This window comes from Staurois parvus, unplaced genomic scaffold, assembly GCF_062004578.1.
Source record: "Staurois parvus isolate SC_StPar_1 unplaced genomic scaffold, SC_StPar_1.0 ptg001199l, whole genome shotgun sequence".
Lineage (NCBI taxonomy): Eukaryota > Metazoa > Chordata > Amphibia > Anura > Ranidae > Staurois > Staurois parvus.
In genome coordinates this window covers 318255-337340 of record NW_028318995.1, presented here as the reverse complement: position 1 = coordinate 337340, position 19086 = coordinate 318255, and the positions used below count along the sequence as shown (strand labels likewise).

Sequence of the window (19086 nt, the reverse complement as noted above, 5' to 3'; positions counted from 1 at the left end):
AAGGGACCATGTAGGTATAAGGAATGATGTAGATACACCCTATAACCAGTCCTGCTTATCTCATCTCAGGAAGACCAGTGATGATTGGAGGAGGCTCCCAGCTGTTCAAAGTTCTCTTAGCAGAGGCTGACCATTCCCCACAGCCATGAGCAGGGATGTTGGACTCCTATCGCCCGACGCCCAGGCAATGTAGTTCCGGGCGTTGGGCAGGTAGTTTTTTTTTCTACCTTTAGCCCTACTGCGGGCAAGCAGTGGGCTCACCTGTCAGGTGGAAGCATTTGGCAGCAGCGTTGCTACTGATTGCCATCACACACAGTGCCAGCCTCTCCGCGTCCCCTATGTGATGGAAAAAAAAAGTTTTTTTCTTTTTTTCATTGTAAAAAATGAAAGTTACACTTAAGCACATACCATCCCCCCCTAATAAAATATTGAGGTCCCCACCCCCTCATATATGCATGTACATACGTAAAAAGCACAGGCTGGGGCGCCTGCGCATGAAACCATCAATTGCGATACACGTCACATATCGCCGTGCACGCCAGAATGAGAGCAATAATTCTAGTACCAGACCTCCTCTGTAACAGTAAACAGGTGACCTATGAAAGGAGCTTTAAAAGTGTCGACCTATAGAAAATATAGGGTACTGAAGTTCGTTGCCATTTCACGAGCGCGCACAAATTTAAGGTTTGACAAGTTGGATATCTATTTACTCGCTGCAACCTCATCTTTTATATTTTACAAAAAAATAGGGTAATGCATTGCTTTTTTGTGCCCTAACATTAACTTACTTGTATTTTTTACTAAACTTTTGCGGTAAAATTATGCAACATAAAAATTTGAACTACCACCATTTTATTCTCTAGGGTGTCTGCTTTCAAAAAATATATAACGATTGGAAGTTTTATGTAATCTTCAGGCCTAAAATGATTTTTTTAAACGTGTGCAAAAAAAAAAAACTTAAAAACGTGTCTGGCTGCCTTTCCTGCCGAGCACCCATTAGTTGTTCATCACACTGCAAGGTCTCTCCCCTCCCTGCTAGTCCCTGGGTGCGGTGCTGGAGAGAGGCAGGGAGGGGAGGAGGAGATAAACTCTAATTGAGGGGACGGGACTGGACTGGCTACAGTCAGGATTGGGAGGAAAGAGCTGTGTGATGCTGGACTCCCTCCAGTTAGGAAATGAGGCAGGTTCTGCACAGTGTGTAGTGAAATTAGGAACGTGTACAACTGTGTACGACTGAAGGTACAAATGTTAGCATCTTGTATAATATGTGTGTACACAGTCATCAACTTGAACTTTTAATGTAACTTTCAATACAATGGATTGCTTCAGGCATGTATATGTGAATGAAGTCTCTTATTCAGTACATAACGGCTATAACACAGCCATGCTCCAACATAAATGAAGTGTTGGCTGACAATCCACAGATGCATGCCTAGTACAGATAAACAGAAAGGTCCAAGTATGAAAGAATATTGCACCTGTAGCCTTCACTTGCTGGTAGCACAATTTTTTCAGGTGAAAGATTGGTGAAAATACGGACCGGTGACTGTTTCCTTCCAGTCTTTCCATGTTTGTATACAGTATGGTTATCATAGTCCACCTGAAACAGCAACAAGATTTAGAATAATATCATAACCAGGCTGAAGACTAACTATGGATATCCAAACAATCACACATATACAACAAAACCATTCCTCCAGATTCTAAACTGAGATACTCCTAAGAAACCAGAGTATGGAAAGGTTTCTTCACAGTGAGAGCTGTGAAAATGTGGGATAGACTCCCTCAAGAGTTGGTTCTGGACAGCTCAGTGGACTGCTTCTTAGATACACAGAATATAACTGGATACTAACATTTATAGGTAAAGTTGATCCAGGGAATATCCAATTGCCTCTCGGGGGATCAGGAAGATATTTTTTTCCCAGCAGGAGCAAATTGGATCATGCTTTGCTGGGTTTTTGTTGCCTTCCTCTGGATCAACTGTAGGTATAGGATTATAACTTTTTTTTTTTTCCTATGGTTGAACTGGATGGATTTTTGTCTTTTTTCAGCCAGACTATGTAACCATATACAAGGAATAGTCTATGTGAACATGCACTGCAGCACTCACCTGATAATCCAGCATGCTGAACCCAGCAGAAGACTGCAAAATACGGGGCTCAAAGAAGTAGGGAAAAATCCAAAACGTGGCCAGCTCAATGGAACCTCCTGGTAGGAAGAAAAAGGTTTACTCTTCAATAGTGAAGGCCCTATGTTATGATTTGATCTGATCATTAGATCATTAGATTAGTGGCAGCTCTGACCAGTCAGTGCAAAAAAGAAAATTAAGATGTGCAATCTGCCATATCACAGAGCAACCAGGTGATCAACGACTGGCTTTTGCTATCAGGTTTCTGTGTGTAAGCCACAGCAAAGGGTTTGTTTGGGAAGAACTCTCCTGCCTAAGTCTAGGTTCACACTTGTAGGGCTCTGATAGCTGTGTTTTGCACGGGCATGGCAGCACAATCATTTCAATGGTCTGCTGTGCCTCCAGAAAATGCAGGGAAAAAGGTCCATGCTCCATTTTTTAAAACACAGCCTGCACAGAAAATGCAAGTGTAGTGTGGTTCCCAGTACACGGGGGTACCATTAAGATTAGGCATCTCCTGAGCATCAGTGCATTTTTCTGTGCGGGTGGATGTGACTGCAGGAACAGGTACATCCTGCAGCAGCAATCATGTGCACAGGTAAGAACCCAGGTTTACAGAGAGCAAAAGCGGTTCCCAGATCAACAAAATGGAGTGGGATGGACTGGTGCATTCCAGTAACAACTGAATGAAAAATGGAAGTACTGAACAGATATGATGTGCATCCTTGTACTGAAAAAGTATCCCAAGATTAAATTACCTTTGAACCCCACTGAATTCCCTGGATTCACATGCACACATTTCTCTTTTTAAACTGTCATAGGCCAGGTTCTAAAGCGCTTTCATGATATATTGCAGCAGTTCCCATCCTGGGGTAAGCGTACCTTGAGAGGTACATGCCAGGAAGTAGAAGTTTGCAAAAAAAAAGGAGTGAATAAATGGCAGAAAAAGCCAGCGATGTACCTGTGACTATAAACAAAGTGTCGCTTGGTTGATAGCCGGGAGCTTACCAGGAATCACCCGATTATGCCAGCTTTTATCAGCAGTTGCCTACTCTCGTTAGCATTGTAGCATCTGCGACCTAGGCACCTGAATGTCTAAAAACATGAGTAATGTCGTGCTGCGCATGCAAAGTCTGCCAGTTGCTTCCTTTTCCAGAGAGTAGGAGGGAGGGCTGAACCCATGGGACCTATGCTGCTGTGTAATGTAAGTGACAAGTATACTTAAAATTAGGACCATAGAAGTACCAGAGCTCAATGCTAACATGCTGTATACTTATGAACCAGAAGCATTGGTGAGGTTTTAGGGCGAGACCTGGTGCTCCTTTGGACCCAATTTAAAAAAAAAAATACAGCTTGTGGACGTGTTTCTGGTGCGGTCAGTATGGTACGGACTGATTTGGAAGGTGTGGGTGGGGGACAAGTTATTGAAAATGGAGAATCACTGTGTGCAAAGTCCTCGGTTTAAATTCCTATTAGTGACACTAAGGCTCCTTTTTGCTTTTTGCAGAAACGTACTACAGTCCATTTAACATGGTTTCCTATGGAAAATGTTAACATCTATGCTTTTTTTTTTTTTCCCTCTCTCTTTATGCTTTTTTTGAGCTGCTGCGTTTTTTGGAAAGGGTCAGGGACTTTTTTAAAAGCAATAGAGTTCAATGGAATATCTGCTGAAATGCATGGTAGTTCGTTTTTGTCACGTTTTGCATTTGTATTCTGCAAAGCCAGAAAAAAAAAAAAAAAAAAAAAAGGAAGCTGAACAAAAACCGCAAAACATGGTAAAACCGCATCAAAAACGAACTGCGAAAAGCACTGAGAAACGAACAAAAAGCAAACTGCATAGGTGTGAACGGAGCCGAATTGCATGTTAATTGAGCATAGTGTGTGTGGGTTTGTATGACTGTTGACAATATTAGTTCCATTAAAAGCAGGGAGTGTTATGAAGCTTTTCATAAATCAAAGAAAACCATTCATATTAGTTGCATGATTTAACCCTTAAAAAGATCATCCAATGTTATTTGTGTTAATGCTGTCTGATCAGAGTAATAGAACACAAAGTGGCCGCTGCTGAACACCTGAAACGCCTTTAATCAAACCGAACAATTTACAGAAAGACTAGAATCCAAAGGAGACCGAAGCACACCCTCTAGTGGATATTTATCATAACACATCCAAACACCAAGCTGAGCCAGAAAATTTAATAATCAGTACCAGCATACCTGTGTTTGATGGTGTTCTCCACATCTCACTCATTTTCTTAAAGCTGAAAGCTAATGGTTCTACTAAACCTCCAAATGGTGGGTCAGTCACCATGATAATTCCTTCTCCGTCATCTTCCTGCAGGAAACTCTGGCATAAAGCCTTCGGAGCCTGAAAGACCCAACATATTCCTTAACACAAAATGGCATCAAATCATTTACATATTTGCTGGTGTGTCATTGAAAGCTCAATTCTAGGCATATAGAAATGATGAAAATTATTTAAGATCAGTATATATATATATATATATATATACACATACATACATACATATACATATATATATATATATACACATATACATACACACACACACACACACACACACACACACACACATATACATATATATAAATTTTGTATTTTATTTTTATTTTTTTTTTTATTAAATATTGCAGTGTGAGTACCGGAATCTGACCTGGTATCAGCCTTTTGCAGTCCCTGTACGTCAGGGCTAGTGTGTGAGAGGAAGAGGCCAATCAGTTCCTGTGCTAACAAGAAGCATGCTAACAGAAAGAGACAGCAGATTAACAAAGAGCTGAGCTCATTGCAATACTGCTTCTCCCTTCGCTGTCCAATTACAGATTGGGCTCAAAGGAAGTGGGTTGAATCATGTTGGCCATCAGATTGAGGACATCTAGTGGCAGAAGTACTGTAGTGGAAAATTTTGCACCGATTGTGAATATTGCATATGGTTCTGACATTTTAGTTTTTAATAGGCTATTCATTTGTATCATGCTTTTTGTTAGCTAGAGTTTTGCTGTAATAAACTTTAAAACTATCAAGAAGGATCAGAAAATATGTTTAGAAAACAGGAACTTTGCTCATTTTTTGTTGTTTTTGAATTTGTAAGTATATTTGTCCAGTCTGCAGACGATCATTTAGTCCATGAATCCCAAATACCTGGCTTCAACAACTGAAAAATGCTCTACAGACCAGACCGATCGAAGTGTAAGTACTCCAGCCAGTCTAAAACTGATGAATCAGCGATTCTCTGGAAATGAACATTACTACTCACTACTGGATTTTTGTATGTATAAGAAAGACTGGACTGCTTGCTATAACAAAACAGCTAGTTATTTCTGTGGACAAGACCCGGTAAAGGAAACCAAAGACGATAGAATATGGAATCTGCCACTGCCAACTTGTTTTTATGAATGCAGGCTCCAGGGCCATCATCCAGATCCTTGCTTCTGTATCTAAGAAGGCCCTAATTTGGAACAAGTATTTTAGCCAGTATAGTCAGAAAGAAGGTACTGCCCTGCTCTATATGTAGAGACGTAAGGATCTGGATAACAGCCATGGAAGCTTCATTATTCTTTCATAGGTGGAATCCCAGAGTGATATAAGAAGCCGTTGGATGACCCAGCTCAGCAGCATTTGTTGAGCAACTGCGAAATTTATGTTTTGAGAAGAATGATCTTTTATTTAACATTATAATAGTTTTATATCAACTTTAAACAATTTTTAATTATTGTTTGACATATTTTTTACTTTAATTCCAAGTCTTCATTTTAAAAATGAACATTTAAAACAAGGGGGCACCTATGGCCAAGAGTTATGACTGTGTTATACGTTTTTTTCAATTTATATTGCAGACACTGTTTGCCTTCAGGCTCTCTCTCCTGACTGAAACCACAAGTCACTCTTCTGACTTGTGCTATAGAGCAACAAACCTGTGGTGTACAGATAGCCTAGATAATGTGTGAAAGAGCCTAGAGCTCCACTTGCTGGCTGGAAATGAGAATAAAAATGTTCACATGCAAAATTTCATAGGTCTGGGCAAAAAAAAAAAATATATATATATATATATATATATATATTTTTAGCTGTAAAAATAAAAAAACAAAATATGGGCAAAATCACTCAATTTCAGACAGCTGATTGTACTGAATACACAAGTACAAGTGGATCAGCAAAAGCACAATTAAGTTTTTTTACAAGCTATAAAAAAAAATGCAAGTGGATGACTTGAGTTTTTTTAGTGCTGGTTAGAAAATGACAGCAAAATATGAGTGGTTCTGTAGCTAACACCACCACTTTTATTTATCCCAGAGCTGATAAATTGCTCCAGCAGCCATCAGTAAAAAGCATGTCAGAGAGGGTTCTTTATAAAGCTTACCTCTCCACCAAAAAAATGGTGGTTAAACATGTTGTAGTGACAAAAATCACATTTGCTGTAGAACTGGGAATACCTGAAAAGCAAAACAAAAAAAAAAAAAAAAAAAAAAAAAAAAAGGAAGAGCAATCAGTTACTGCATTTTGTAGAAAAATATTAATAAAGTACTGTATTCCCTATGAAAATAGCATATTGCAATAAAGTCACAATCAATGCTCTAAGTAAACCAAACTGCCTTCCTTGATGTGCCATGGAAAAAAAAAAAAAAAAAAAAAAAAAACAGACAATACATTGCCATTATCCTTGCTCAGAAAACAGTAAGGGGCTCGTAAACCCTTACATATTCCCAGGGAAGCGTTTGGACTCAGGTGATACACAGAGATTAAACAAACCCTCCTACATAAGTACCTGTTTACCAGCAGTCTTCTCTTCTCCACATCTATTCAAAATCCAGAATTTATAAAGCTTGTCTGAGATTTCAGAAAATAGGGGTCAGAGAGCCGAGTAAGAGCTCAATGAGGAGAGCTCTGAGAACTGATTGGAGGAAGGGATATACCCCTTCACACAGCTAACAGGAACAGAGCTGAGTTCCCTCTCCTGACACTGATTTTCTCTTGGGGTCAGGAAAACTTGTCAGAAGAGATTCATGCAGATAGCAGAGGAATGAGGCAGTAAATGGAAATGACAGTTTGGGCTTTTGATTAAGACAAGTACACGCTATAGAGAGATATGCTTTGCTCATAGGTTTTACAACAACCATTACCCCTTATGGACTTCAGTCTTCTATCTGCTGTCCATTTTCTGTCTGCCTTGTTTTTTTTATTCCCCATATTCTAAATGTACACACACACACACGTCTGTGTTCACTGCGCCCCCACCCCGATGTTTCACCCACACACTGGAACATTAGAGGTCCCCAGTGGAGGTCTCCAACCCCCCCACCCCTTCTCTACAGCGGTTGATTGTTAGGACTACCTGTGTCCACCGAATACCCAATGATGTCACTTGCGTGCCCCGCAACTAGGATCACAGGAGGCTGGAAGTGCATTCTGGCTTCCGCCTCCTGCCTGCCTGGAACTACAAAGGCACGAGGGCACTCCAATGGGGGCACCTAATATGTACAGAATATAACTGAATTGGACAATAAGTTCTATTGAAAGGCTATGAAAATTGTACACTTATTTTTTGACAGACATAAAATGACTTCATGTATACTAGGATGCAAGTCATAGCACAAACATGAGATTCAGACTTCTGCTGGAAGGAAATTTGACAGACTGGACTAGTTTCTAATGGAGGCCAATTTACATTATTTCAGCACTTATTGACTTGGTCCATGGATTACATACTTGATGCCCCCACTGTTACTTGGCTTGTCTAACCTGTATTTTTGTACAGCCCTATGTGAACAGGTCACTTTACAGTAAACATGTCATGGCAAAAACTCGCAGCTTCAATTTATGACCTCCTTCTGAACATGCGAGTCTCCTGGTTGTTGTGCTTACCCTCTACATTCAATCCTTTCTGATCAGGAAGCTGGAACAAGTAAGCATGTATGAAAATCCTCATATATTTACTTGCTCTGGGTCAAAGACTCAAAGTGTTGAAAACTGAGCCTTAACTTGAAAGGCAAGCAGCATTTTCAGAGAAAAAAGGTCAATAATGGGCAGCACAGTGGCTAAATGGTAAGCACTTCCACCTGACAGCACTGGGGTTGTTGGTTTGAATCCCAGCCATGGCACCACCTGCCTGGAGTTTGCATGTTCTCCCAGTGCCTGCATGGGTTTCCTCCCGCACTCCAAAGACATGCTGGTGGGTGATTTGGCTCTGGTTTAAAAATATTGGCCCATGTAGGTATGAATGTAAGTTAGGGACCTTAGACTGTACGCTCCCTGAGGGTTAGGGACTGATGTGAATGTACAATCTATAAATAAAGTGCTGCGTAAATTGACAGCGCTATATAAGTACCTGTAGTAATAATAATGGCAACATTAGGGCCTGTGTCAGCAGGCTTTGGGCTTTTGTCAATGGCATCAGTTTGAGACCCTTCAGAGATCATTGTGGCTGCCAAATTGGAACACCCTATAATGTTTCTCTGCTATCAGGTTTTATTTAAAGACTAAATGGCAACGGGCACACACCGAATGCTTACCTGAAATCAATGTCTAATAAGAGACTCTTTACTTTCAGCTTGGAACCTTCACAAGCCTGATGTCTGATCCATTCATGTAATCTAGAATGTCAGAATAATAGCCATTTTCAATTGCTAGTTTTAACTCAAGAATACAATGAGAATGATGAAAAAGCTAAATAAATGACCCCAAATCTCGGTCAGAGGCTAACACGTATACTCTTATGGCTGCACTAATGGCTTTATACTCAGACTACATGCATCAGATTTTGTGCAATTTAAAGGTTATTTTGGTGGACCATGACAGTATTTTTTTCAATCTCCCAACAAACTATTAGTGCCTTTGTATGTCATGTCTGACCACTGCATACAGTAAAAACCATCAATCCTCCTGCTTCACATAACACGTGTGGAAAGTTGACCATTTTTGGCTGACTGTCCATTGTTATTTTAATGGTCAATCATATCTGACAGCTCTTCTTTAAACGCATCCACTTGTGTGCATATTTAAAAAGATTATTCACTCTCAGATTCATTTTTTGTATTTCTATTCCTCTTATTACTTCTTCAAAGTCACTGCATACTGCCCTGAATGGCTGTCTTCTGACAATGTGAAGGTTAACAGCAGTGGCCATAAGAGAAGATGCACTGCTTGGCCGCCCCTTCTGCCCGCTCTGCCATTTACAGTACTCATATTATTAATACCCTGTGTTCTGTGAATAGAGAAGGACCAGATAAATGACAGGATCTTCACCACCAGATCTCAGAATGCGGGAGAATAATATGAGTTTGTGAATGGCGGTAAGGTGTAAGGGGACAGGTGAGTGGTACCACTTCTCTCAGTAGCAGCTGCTGCTGTTAACCTTCACAGTGCCACAAGAGAGCCACTCAGGGCAGTAGCTAGTGACTGTGACAGACACTGCAGGGTTGATTCTTAGGCTGGCCACACAGGAGTCAGTTTTTTTTCATTCAACCAGTGGGCTGAAGGAAAAAACTGACTCAATTTCCCCATCCACACATTAGAGGTGGATGATGGAATCCTCCTCGGTAGGTCTTTGTATTCTGACAGCGAGGAGACCTTCCTGCTGTCAGAATACACGGACCAGTGATGCGGCCTATCCCATTGCCGGCAGTAAAAATTGGGATAAAAAAATGCCAACAACGCAGCAGAAGAGAAGTCGATCTGCTAACAAGGCGGCTGAACAGTAGTCGATCTGCTAATGTTGGCCACACATGGATGGAAAACTGCCTGAATTTTGATCCACATGTGGCCACTGTTAATGAACGGAGGTCAACTGGTAGCTTTTAGCATAAGCAGCAGCCTGCTGGTAATGTGATATGCAAAAATTGTGTTTGGTGCGGTGTCCCCAAAAAATTATATTTAAAAAAAAAAAAAGAAGATATTTACTATCTTTTAGATTTAAGGATTAGCGCATTTATAGGGAGACCTCGTCTGCTTCAAGTGCCTCTACACAGATATAATTTTGTACTATTTTCTAATGGTTGCTGTGGTCAAATTGAGAACAGTGACAAAGAAAATTGAGAGAGGAGCATGGAAAAAATGTTCTGGTTTCCTATTAGATTGAACAAAATTCTAACCCTGAATCTGATTCCCAAATCACATCCATTTCAGTCCATCCTGAAATCAGGTGGTAACATTCGAAGAATTTTCATGGAGATTGAACAAAATTTATCAGGAATTTCATACAGTCACTGATGGGATTACTGAATGCTCTGACAAATGATCTTCATGTAAACATTTACACAAAAATCTAACAGCATATGGCTCACTTTAGACAGCTCTGACTATTAGTTTGGATGAAAGAGCAGTGGGGTGGGGGGGCAAACAATTAAAGAGAAATGTAAAGTTGTTTTGTATATATTTTCCATTTTTCTTTTTTTTTGGTCAGGCCTGGTTCACAATGAATGCAGCTTTTTAAATGCGCTACTTCAGCTGAAGTAGCGCAATTTCAAAGCCTCCGGTCAGTGCAAGTCAGAGTCGCACCGATTTGAGCAGTTACATAACAAATCGCATTCGTGCGAGTGGGGACTAAAATATAATTGTATTTCTTTTTCTATTAAAAAAAAAAAAAAAATTCCAACCTTTTAAATCAAGCAAACATGTTATACTCACCTGCTCTGTGCAATGGTTTTGCACAGATCAACCCTGATCGTCTTTTTTTTGGGTCCCCCGCTGGCGGTCCTGGCTCCTCTCCCCAAGCCGTGCTCCTGTGAATGGACATTCACTCACACAGCATGGGTTAGCCCCGCCTCCCACTCTTTCCTCACAGGCTGTGATTAACAGCAGAAGGAACCAATGGCTCCCACTGCTGTGTGAGCCAATAAGGAGAGAGAGAACCAGGAGAGCCACAGCTCTGATGCACATCGAAGGAGCAAGATGGGTGTCAGGTAAGTATAGAGGGGGCTGAGGGGGAAGCTGTAGCCAGAAGGTTTTTTACCTTCATGCATATTATGCATGGAGGTAAAAAAAAAAAAAAAAAAAACCCACCTTCTGCCTTTAGAACCACTTTAAGTAAATATAAAATATTGCATATGAATATTGCGTATTTTTTATCTACAGCAAAATTAATATGTAAAAAACAGATATAAAAAAAAAAAATCAATTTCAAGCATTTCCCTTTGCAATTAGCATAAAATTTAGGTTTGCGCTGCTGAGACTTTTGTTTGTTTTTCACTAAAAACTTGACATTTTAAATGACATCACTTTTTACAAGATGGTCAAAGTAAACATCTTGGCTGTACCTTGGTGTACCCACACATAGGACTCGTCTGTAGCCCAGGCTGATGATGGTATCCAGCAGGAATGAGCAGCTTCTGTCCGTGAATAGGTACTGTGCATTGCTCTTCTTGTTCACCAGTGGATGAAGCAGCTGACTGGGTCTCCTCAATTGGGATACAGAAATATCACCAACAATATGATGACCCGAATGTCCCTCCCACTCATTATGCAGCAATAGCTGCTGGCAGTCTTGACAAAATTTCCTCTTTGCCAGAGGAAGCCCGATGAACTCTTGAAACCTGGTGGTAAAAGAAAACAATGGCTATAGTGGACTGTAGCAATCTCAAAATGTAATGCAGCAAACTAGTGTTTTGTTTATTTTATTGTCGTTCCCAGCAAAGTTATTTAGTCAAGAAAGTGAATGCATACATCACGTCTCCATCCAAAACCAACCTTCTATGACGTGTTTCACCTCTCTAGGCTTGCTCACAAGGATAGGGGTCCAGATATTGGTGTCTGGACCTGATCTGCATACCTGTTCCAGGGTAATGATTCAGTCTGTTTTCTTTAAATATAAGCACACATACTCACCTATGTAACTGCAGAATTGATACAATGCAGCAGCTGTCCCCTGTTGGCTCCAAGACCAAGAACTAAGTGATCCCATGTCTGTCAGTCACAGGCTCTCTGCTCTCACTGGAGCACCAGGCTATGGAAACAGCGGGAACATTTGACACAGGCTCTCAGTGATGCACTGAGAGAATAAGCCAACTGCCAGTCAGGCATCTATGCGGATCCCACCATTATTGTCGGGGTCCCTGCAGAGTCTGGACCGACTGTATGGTATCAGCCAACAGAGGGCTTTAGCGCACGGTCAGCTGAATTTGGATCACAGGGGTGCAGAAATAAGTGCATTCCCATGACCCAGAAGAGCAGAATGACCAAAAAAAAAAAAAAAAAAAACTTATTAGACATGTGTGGTTAAATTTCGTTCTTTGGATGTATCCGAATTTCTGAATTAAAATAGTAACGAACTTAAAACAAATCAGAAAACCCAGAACAACATTTTGTCTGAAGTTTGAATCGAATCAAATTCGAAATCAAATTACAAAACAAATTCATATTGTAAAATTGAGGATTTCCTTCAAAGAGTGTATATTACTTTTAGAGTATAGCCGTCTTCCAAAATTAAAAAATAGAACAGAATAACACAGAATAGACTAGAAAATAAAAAGGAATAGAAAATCATAGAGTAGAATAGAAAGAATATAGCAGTCTTCTGAAATTTGAATTTCAAAAAGAATAGAAAATACAGGAATAGAACAGAAGTAAAAAAAAAAAAAAAAAATGGAACAGAAAAAAGCAACTCAGAATAGAATAAAATAGAAAGAATACAGCTATCTTTCGAAATGAGAATTTCGAAAAGAATAGAATAAAATAGAATACATTAAACTAGAAAAGAACAGAAATATAGCTGTCTTCCAAAATTCGAATTTCAAAAAGAATAAAAAACGAAGAGGTGATCAAATACCACCAAAAGAAAGCTCTATTTCTGTTGAAAAAAAGGACATAAAATTTCATTTGGGTGCAGTGTTGCATTACTGTGCAATTGTCAGTTAAAGTAACGCAGCGCCGTATCACAAAAAAATGACCTGGTCAGGAAGAGGAGTTAATCTTCTGGAGCTTAAGTAGATAAAATGGAAAAAAGAAAAAAAAAAAAAAAAAGAAGAGCACTGGTTGTATGGAAGAGGAGATAGAAAGATCTTGATATAGGAAGGTACCTGATCATGTACTGGTCATGGGACATAGGAGGCTGACAACTACGGTTATATTCTTCTCTAGCTTCCAGTTTGGCTTCTGTGACCTATTCAGAAAGAACAGAAAGAATTTTTGAGCATACGTATTTTTTACTTAAAATCCTCACTATGAAGTATTGTGCCAAGAACATGCTGAGTGCCAGGGGTGCTCTGCCTGGGTATTGATAAGCATGAAGATGATTTTGTCAGGGACATGAAGCCGATTGGTTGCTCTTGACAGAAAAAAAAAAATAAAAATTTCAAAACACACCACAAGCACATGGACATGGTACAGTAATTGTCATTTGTTCAGCTGCAACACGTCCTTGTACAGCACCAAGCAAAACAGCAGGGCACAGCATAACACACAAGTGGGGCTCAGGTGGCCTCTAAAACAACAATATGCAGGTTCTTTGATTCATTTTTACCTTTTCATCTGCCCACTGGAAGAATTTACAGTCTTTTCTATCTCGGCAGGCTGAGCAGGCATAGAATCTCCTACCATCTTCCTTCCCTTTTGCGGTCTTTACAAATAATAGTGTTGGGCCTATGAGAATAAACAAAAATATCTTTTAAAATGTAACATGTCTTGGAATGCCTATGGACAAGGGCTTTTGGAGGGGACTAGGGGCTAGCCCAGGGCTTAAGAGTTACTCACCACCATTTGCCCCACCCAACCCCTACCCTGCTAGCTACACCCCTAATTCCGTCCCTAAACACGCCCTCATAAATTATTTCATGAAATGACACTGTTAAATGTTACCCACATTACATCAGGGTCCCTAGAGTCCCCCCACATTATATCAGGGCCTCCAATGTCCTCCTAAACACTCCATCATACTTAGAACATGCACCGCATACAACCATAACCCCCTATAATCTCTCACTCACAAAACCATAACTCTACCAAGCATATCCTACCTAGCAATACCTCGAATGCCCCATACTCTACCACCCATAATAACCATGTCATCCTGAACCTGACCACCCATACATGTAGGTTTACATACAGACATATACACACACACACACACACACACACACACACACACACACACACACACACACACACACACACCCCTATAAAAAGTTGCAGTACTTCGTTACATTCACTCACAGAGCCGGGTACTGAACTCTAGGGGGAGGCAGAGAGCACAGCACTCCCCTTCCTTTGCTTTCACTTTGTTCAACTATTGAGCAGTCTGAGGGCTCCCAGTGTGAGTGATAGATCCGGCCCCGAGCTCCGAGCCTGCTCAGCAAGACGGCCCTGTGGACACACTCGCCCCCCACCATAATTTCCACTCGCCAATGCGAGCAGGCAAGTGGAAATTTCGAGACCTGGGCTAGCCTTCTACCCACCGATTATGGCCTATGGAGAGAGCAGATCATTCTTTAATGATAGACAACAGCATGATGAACGCTGAGAGCAAGGCTTGGATTAATTCTTTGCATACAGACAATAAATCTTCCCTTCTGGAATGGATGGAAAGATGTAATATTCATCTTGTACAGGTTACTAGTCAGAGGAAATATGGTGGCCCTCATGCGGACTGGGTTGGAGAAGCTCCTCTATTTGGGACAGAAATGTTTATCAACAATCTCCCTCAAGAAATCTATGAAGATAAATTAATTCCACTTTTCAGATTGTTGGAATATTGTAGGATTAATTGAAGCATTGTCTGGCTGTTGATTATATCGCGGTTAGCTGTACAGTTTACCTTTTGCATTGTTTAGGATGACATGTCCAGTAAAAAAAAAAAAAATTAAATTTCCTCATAATTTTAGGCCAAAATGTATTCTGTGACATGTCTTTGCTAACAAAAAAATCCCAATATGTGTAAATGAATTGGTTTACGTGGAAGTTCACATATGGTGATATAGATACTGGAATTTATTTTATTTTGTTTTTACTAGTAATGACAGCAATCAGTGACTTATAGCGGGACTGCGGCAGGCATTCTGACACTGGGTGGAACTGACTTGGTGTCACTCACATCCCCAGTACTAATGGCACAGGGCAGGAATGGGTTAACATGAGAGGCGATCAAAGGGTTAACTGTGTGCTGGCACTGTTTTACTTGGGGGCCGTGTCCTTGTGCTTCACTGTAAGCACACTGTTTTGGATAGCTGTGCTGAGTTGACAGGGAGAAGAACTTTTAGTAAACAAAACAGTTCTCCTTCCCGTCAAAGATCGTCAGCAATCACCAGGCGCCGGCGAGTAATCGCCGGTACCCGGTGATTGACAGCCACGAATGGCGGCGCGGGTAGGACACGCGCGCCACCTATCCTGAAATATATATATTTTACACAAGATTTTGTGCACCCGCGCCGCTCTGTAGCAGTATTTCTGCTATAAGGTGGGACGGGAAGTGGCTAATCAGTATGGAATGTTTATTCCAATGTGTAATTGTGGGGACTGCCCCTATTTCTGAGTGTATAAAAGCTGTGCTCAATAAAGTAGTTCCAGTTTGCATCTAGCTAGTGTCGCCTAGTCTTGGGTGCAATGCGCAGCTATAATACCTTGGTCCTTTGTCCCAGTGGCGAGGAAGCGGTTCTCTGACGGAAGGCACAAGCTGGGTGCCAGGCATTCCATCACAATGTTCAGCAGTCTCTGACCATCTCCTGCATCATGGCCGCAGTCTCTGATCAACTCCTCAGTCTCTGACCATGTCTTGTATCATGCCATCAGTCTTTGACCATATCCTGTAATGTGTGATGTCTCCCACACTGAATATACACTAAAATTGTATGTGCGGCCCTTTGGTGATGTCAAAAGTAACACTTGAAGCCCCCCATATAAAAAGAGTTGACCACTAGTGGTGTACACCAACCAGTCACAATAGTCTCTGCTTCTAAAAGAATTTACAGAATGACTTGTGAACAGGCAGGTTGTTTTTTTTAAAATGTAGAAGAAACATACTTTGTCTCATCTGCATTAAAGTTTATTGCCTGCCTGTCAGCTCAGTGTACAGATTCTGCACCTGCAGAGATAAATGAACTCCCATGCATGCGTGGGAGTGATGTCCTCAAAACAGCCATAAGGATAGGAAACCCAGAAGAAGACCAGCTGAAGATGTCAGGAGCTCTGGGACACTGCAGTGCTTGAGTAGAGGTGAGTATAGATTTAGGTGGTCATTCAGGGGGCAGAAAAAACACAGATCAAATGCTTGGTTTTACCACCCATTTTCTGCCCATGTGAAATGACCCTAACAGAGCCCTGTACAGCCGTAAAACCTGAGGTTCTAATCCTTCCCCACTCTATCCAAGATTGGAAAAAAAAAAGTTTATTGATGAACTTTAACATAGACATATTACAGCTGGACTGAAGCACAGCAATAACGGGTTTAGGGCTTGTTCACACCAGCAGCAGTCAGGTGTGTTTTAACCGCGTCCCGCCCGCCATATAAGGAAATAACGGGCTCAAGGCGGTTCTCTTGTTCTGGGAAGACGTCATATGACGTCCTCCCAATCTAACCGCATGTGCACAACCCCAGAGGCATATAGCACGGCGATCGGTGGAGCGCTGTGTCCCTGGGACACAGCGGATCACCGATCAACGGAAAGAGACGATGACGTTGGCTCTGTCATGTGATCAGCTGTGTCCAATCACAGCTGATCGCATGTAAATAAGGAAATGCCGGTTATTGGCATTCCTCTCCTCACAAGCTGTCACACTGACAGCTCGTGAGTAGAGGAGAGCCAGTAATCAGCATTCCTCAGAGGGACATGTACACTGATCACTGATGATCAGTGTGTCCTAATGATCAGTATACCCCCATCAATGCCACATGCCAGTGCCCATCAATGCCACATGCCAGTGCCCATCTGAGCTGCCTTTCAGTGCCACCTATCAGTGCCAGTGAGTGCTGCCAATCAGTGCCACTTATCAGTGCCAGTCAGTTTTATTGTGTTGTAAACAAGTCCCTAATGCCATAACAACATACCAGGTCACTCACACTATGCACATGATTATAACATGGACACAATCATACATACACAATTGGCTTTGACAGTCAGCAGATGTTGCAATCGTTATTGTTACAAACATTCATTGATCACAAAATTGTCATCCTCAGATATACGAAGGTCAGTTTGTCCAGCAGGAGGTCTCTGTCATCTGGATGACAGAGACGCATGTAGTTTATGTTTGGTAAATGAAAATGCTCATTTCTGCCACTACATTCATAATACACATTGAGGGCTTGTGTACACCACAATCTCTGCATTCAGGGCCGGGTCTCATTAGAACGCATGCTGTGAGGTTTTGACAGGCTGTTCATTTAAATGGACTGCTAAATGCACAGGAAGACATGAAACGTAGTTGCAGGCGCTACTTTTACAAATCGCACCATACCAAATCGCATTATACTGCAGTAACACGTGATTTGGTGCCTGCAAACACATGGCACATGCATGCGTCTAGGAAGGGCAGCATGTTCATGTGTGGAGTGGAAAACACGCCTTTCCCTCAATGTGTTCTACTGTCAACTGGCCCTCGCTGTGCACTCTGCATGTGTTTATATGCGTTTTCAGTGCATTCCCAGGAGTCTGCAATGCATTTTTTGGAATAACTTTTCACATATTTCAGTATGCAAAAAAATGTAGCATGCTGTACTTTTTTTTTTAAGCACAATTAAAACCACTGCAATAGAGTAAACTAGGCTTACAGGAATACATTCATTTTTCACTTTCATAATACATTTGTGCTGCATTTAAAAACGCACCTGACTGCAATGGTGTAAACAAGCTCTAAGGCTGCAATCACACTATGGCAGCATCTGAACGCTTTTACTGCCCGGACAAACCGGTGTGATTTCAGGTTCGAGCTGCGGATTGAAATTGCATCTTAATGAATGTTAGTGTCTTAACATGTGCGATTTGCTGCAGCGTGATTTCTAAAGTAGTTCTTGCATTACTTATTCCACAGTTCTGTTGCGATTTCATATACATAGGATACAACATGAAAAAAAAACATTGCACAGCAAATTGACAGAAATTGTTGAAATCTTTCACAAGTAGCAATAAAGTCTTTAGAACTCGCACCTGAAATCACGCTGAAATTGCACACAAATCGCACGATTTTAAATCACAGCAGTGTGATCGGTGACTAAAGAAAAGCACAAAACCCGTGTGTTGCATTTGCAGTGCCATTTATTATTAATGACATCCCAAACGCAGCAAGCAGATGCAAATTCTGTCACATGAAAAAGATCCGAGGCTCAAAGTTCAAAACGGAGCATGAGCAACTTTGCCGCGTTTGTTGCCTGTAGGGCAGCACTTTGAAATGTACAGGTTCACAAGAGAAATGTTGGCATTCCCGCAAGTCATTATAGAACTACAAGTCTCAGCATGCTCACCCAGAACACTGCTTTCTGATGTCACTGTTTCAAGAGCCCACAATGTCTGTAAACACAATAATCTGACACAGTGATAGGACCAGGGATCTCACCATGAGGACAATGCGGAGAGTCCTCCTTCCTCTGATCACTCAGCAGGACCTGGAATCCATCTGACATGTGTGATTCTGTGTCTGCCTCCATGCTGACTGCTGGAAGATGTCTGATGACATCACAGTCACATGACTGCAGTTGGGTGGGGGGAGTGCATCATGTGACAGCACTGAGCAGAAAGTGAAAGAAAGCATGGATAGTAGGATGACAGTGAGCTGCCTGAACGTACAATGGAGGGAACCGATCCAAACTGGAGCAGACAGAATACGGAGCCGTTGTGCATGGCAACCAATCAGCTTCTATCTTCAGCTTGTTAAAGCAGAACTCTGGTTAAAGCTTTTATTTTCCCATGAAGTGGGGCTGTGCCTGCACTGCATGGGTTAAGTGCTCCTTTTGTCCAGGGGCTCAGCTGTACTTTCCTCCAGCACTTTGGAAAACCACGCTCCCTAGGGTTGCCACCTCTTCC

General features: G+C 41.4%; 1 protein-coding gene across 1 annotated transcript in view; it reads right to left on the bottom strand.

Annotated features, from left to right (window-relative positions):
• Window positions 1-18768, bottom strand: part of ZCCHC4 (zinc finger CCHC-type containing 4) — a 29399-nt gene extending 10631 nt beyond the window's left edge. Inside the window, exons 1-9 of the mRNA XM_089660032.1 lie at window positions 18620-18768; window positions 13599-13717; window positions 13156-13238; window positions 11398-11673; window positions 8656-8736; window positions 6507-6579; window positions 4345-4495; window positions 2111-2208; window positions 1479-1600 (exon numbers count right to left, since the gene is read on the bottom strand). Of these exons, the coding sequence (XP_089516158.1) occupies window positions 1479-1600; window positions 2111-2208; window positions 4345-4495; window positions 6507-6579; window positions 8656-8736; window positions 11398-11673; window positions 13156-13238; window positions 13599-13717; window positions 18620-18710 (1094 nt within the window). The 5' untranslated portion in view covers window positions 18711-18768. The remainder of the gene's footprint in view (window positions 1-1478; window positions 1601-2110; window positions 2209-4344; window positions 4496-6506; window positions 6580-8655; window positions 8737-11397; window positions 11674-13155; window positions 13239-13598; window positions 13718-18619) is intronic.
• Window positions 18769-19086: the final 318 nt, after the last annotated feature.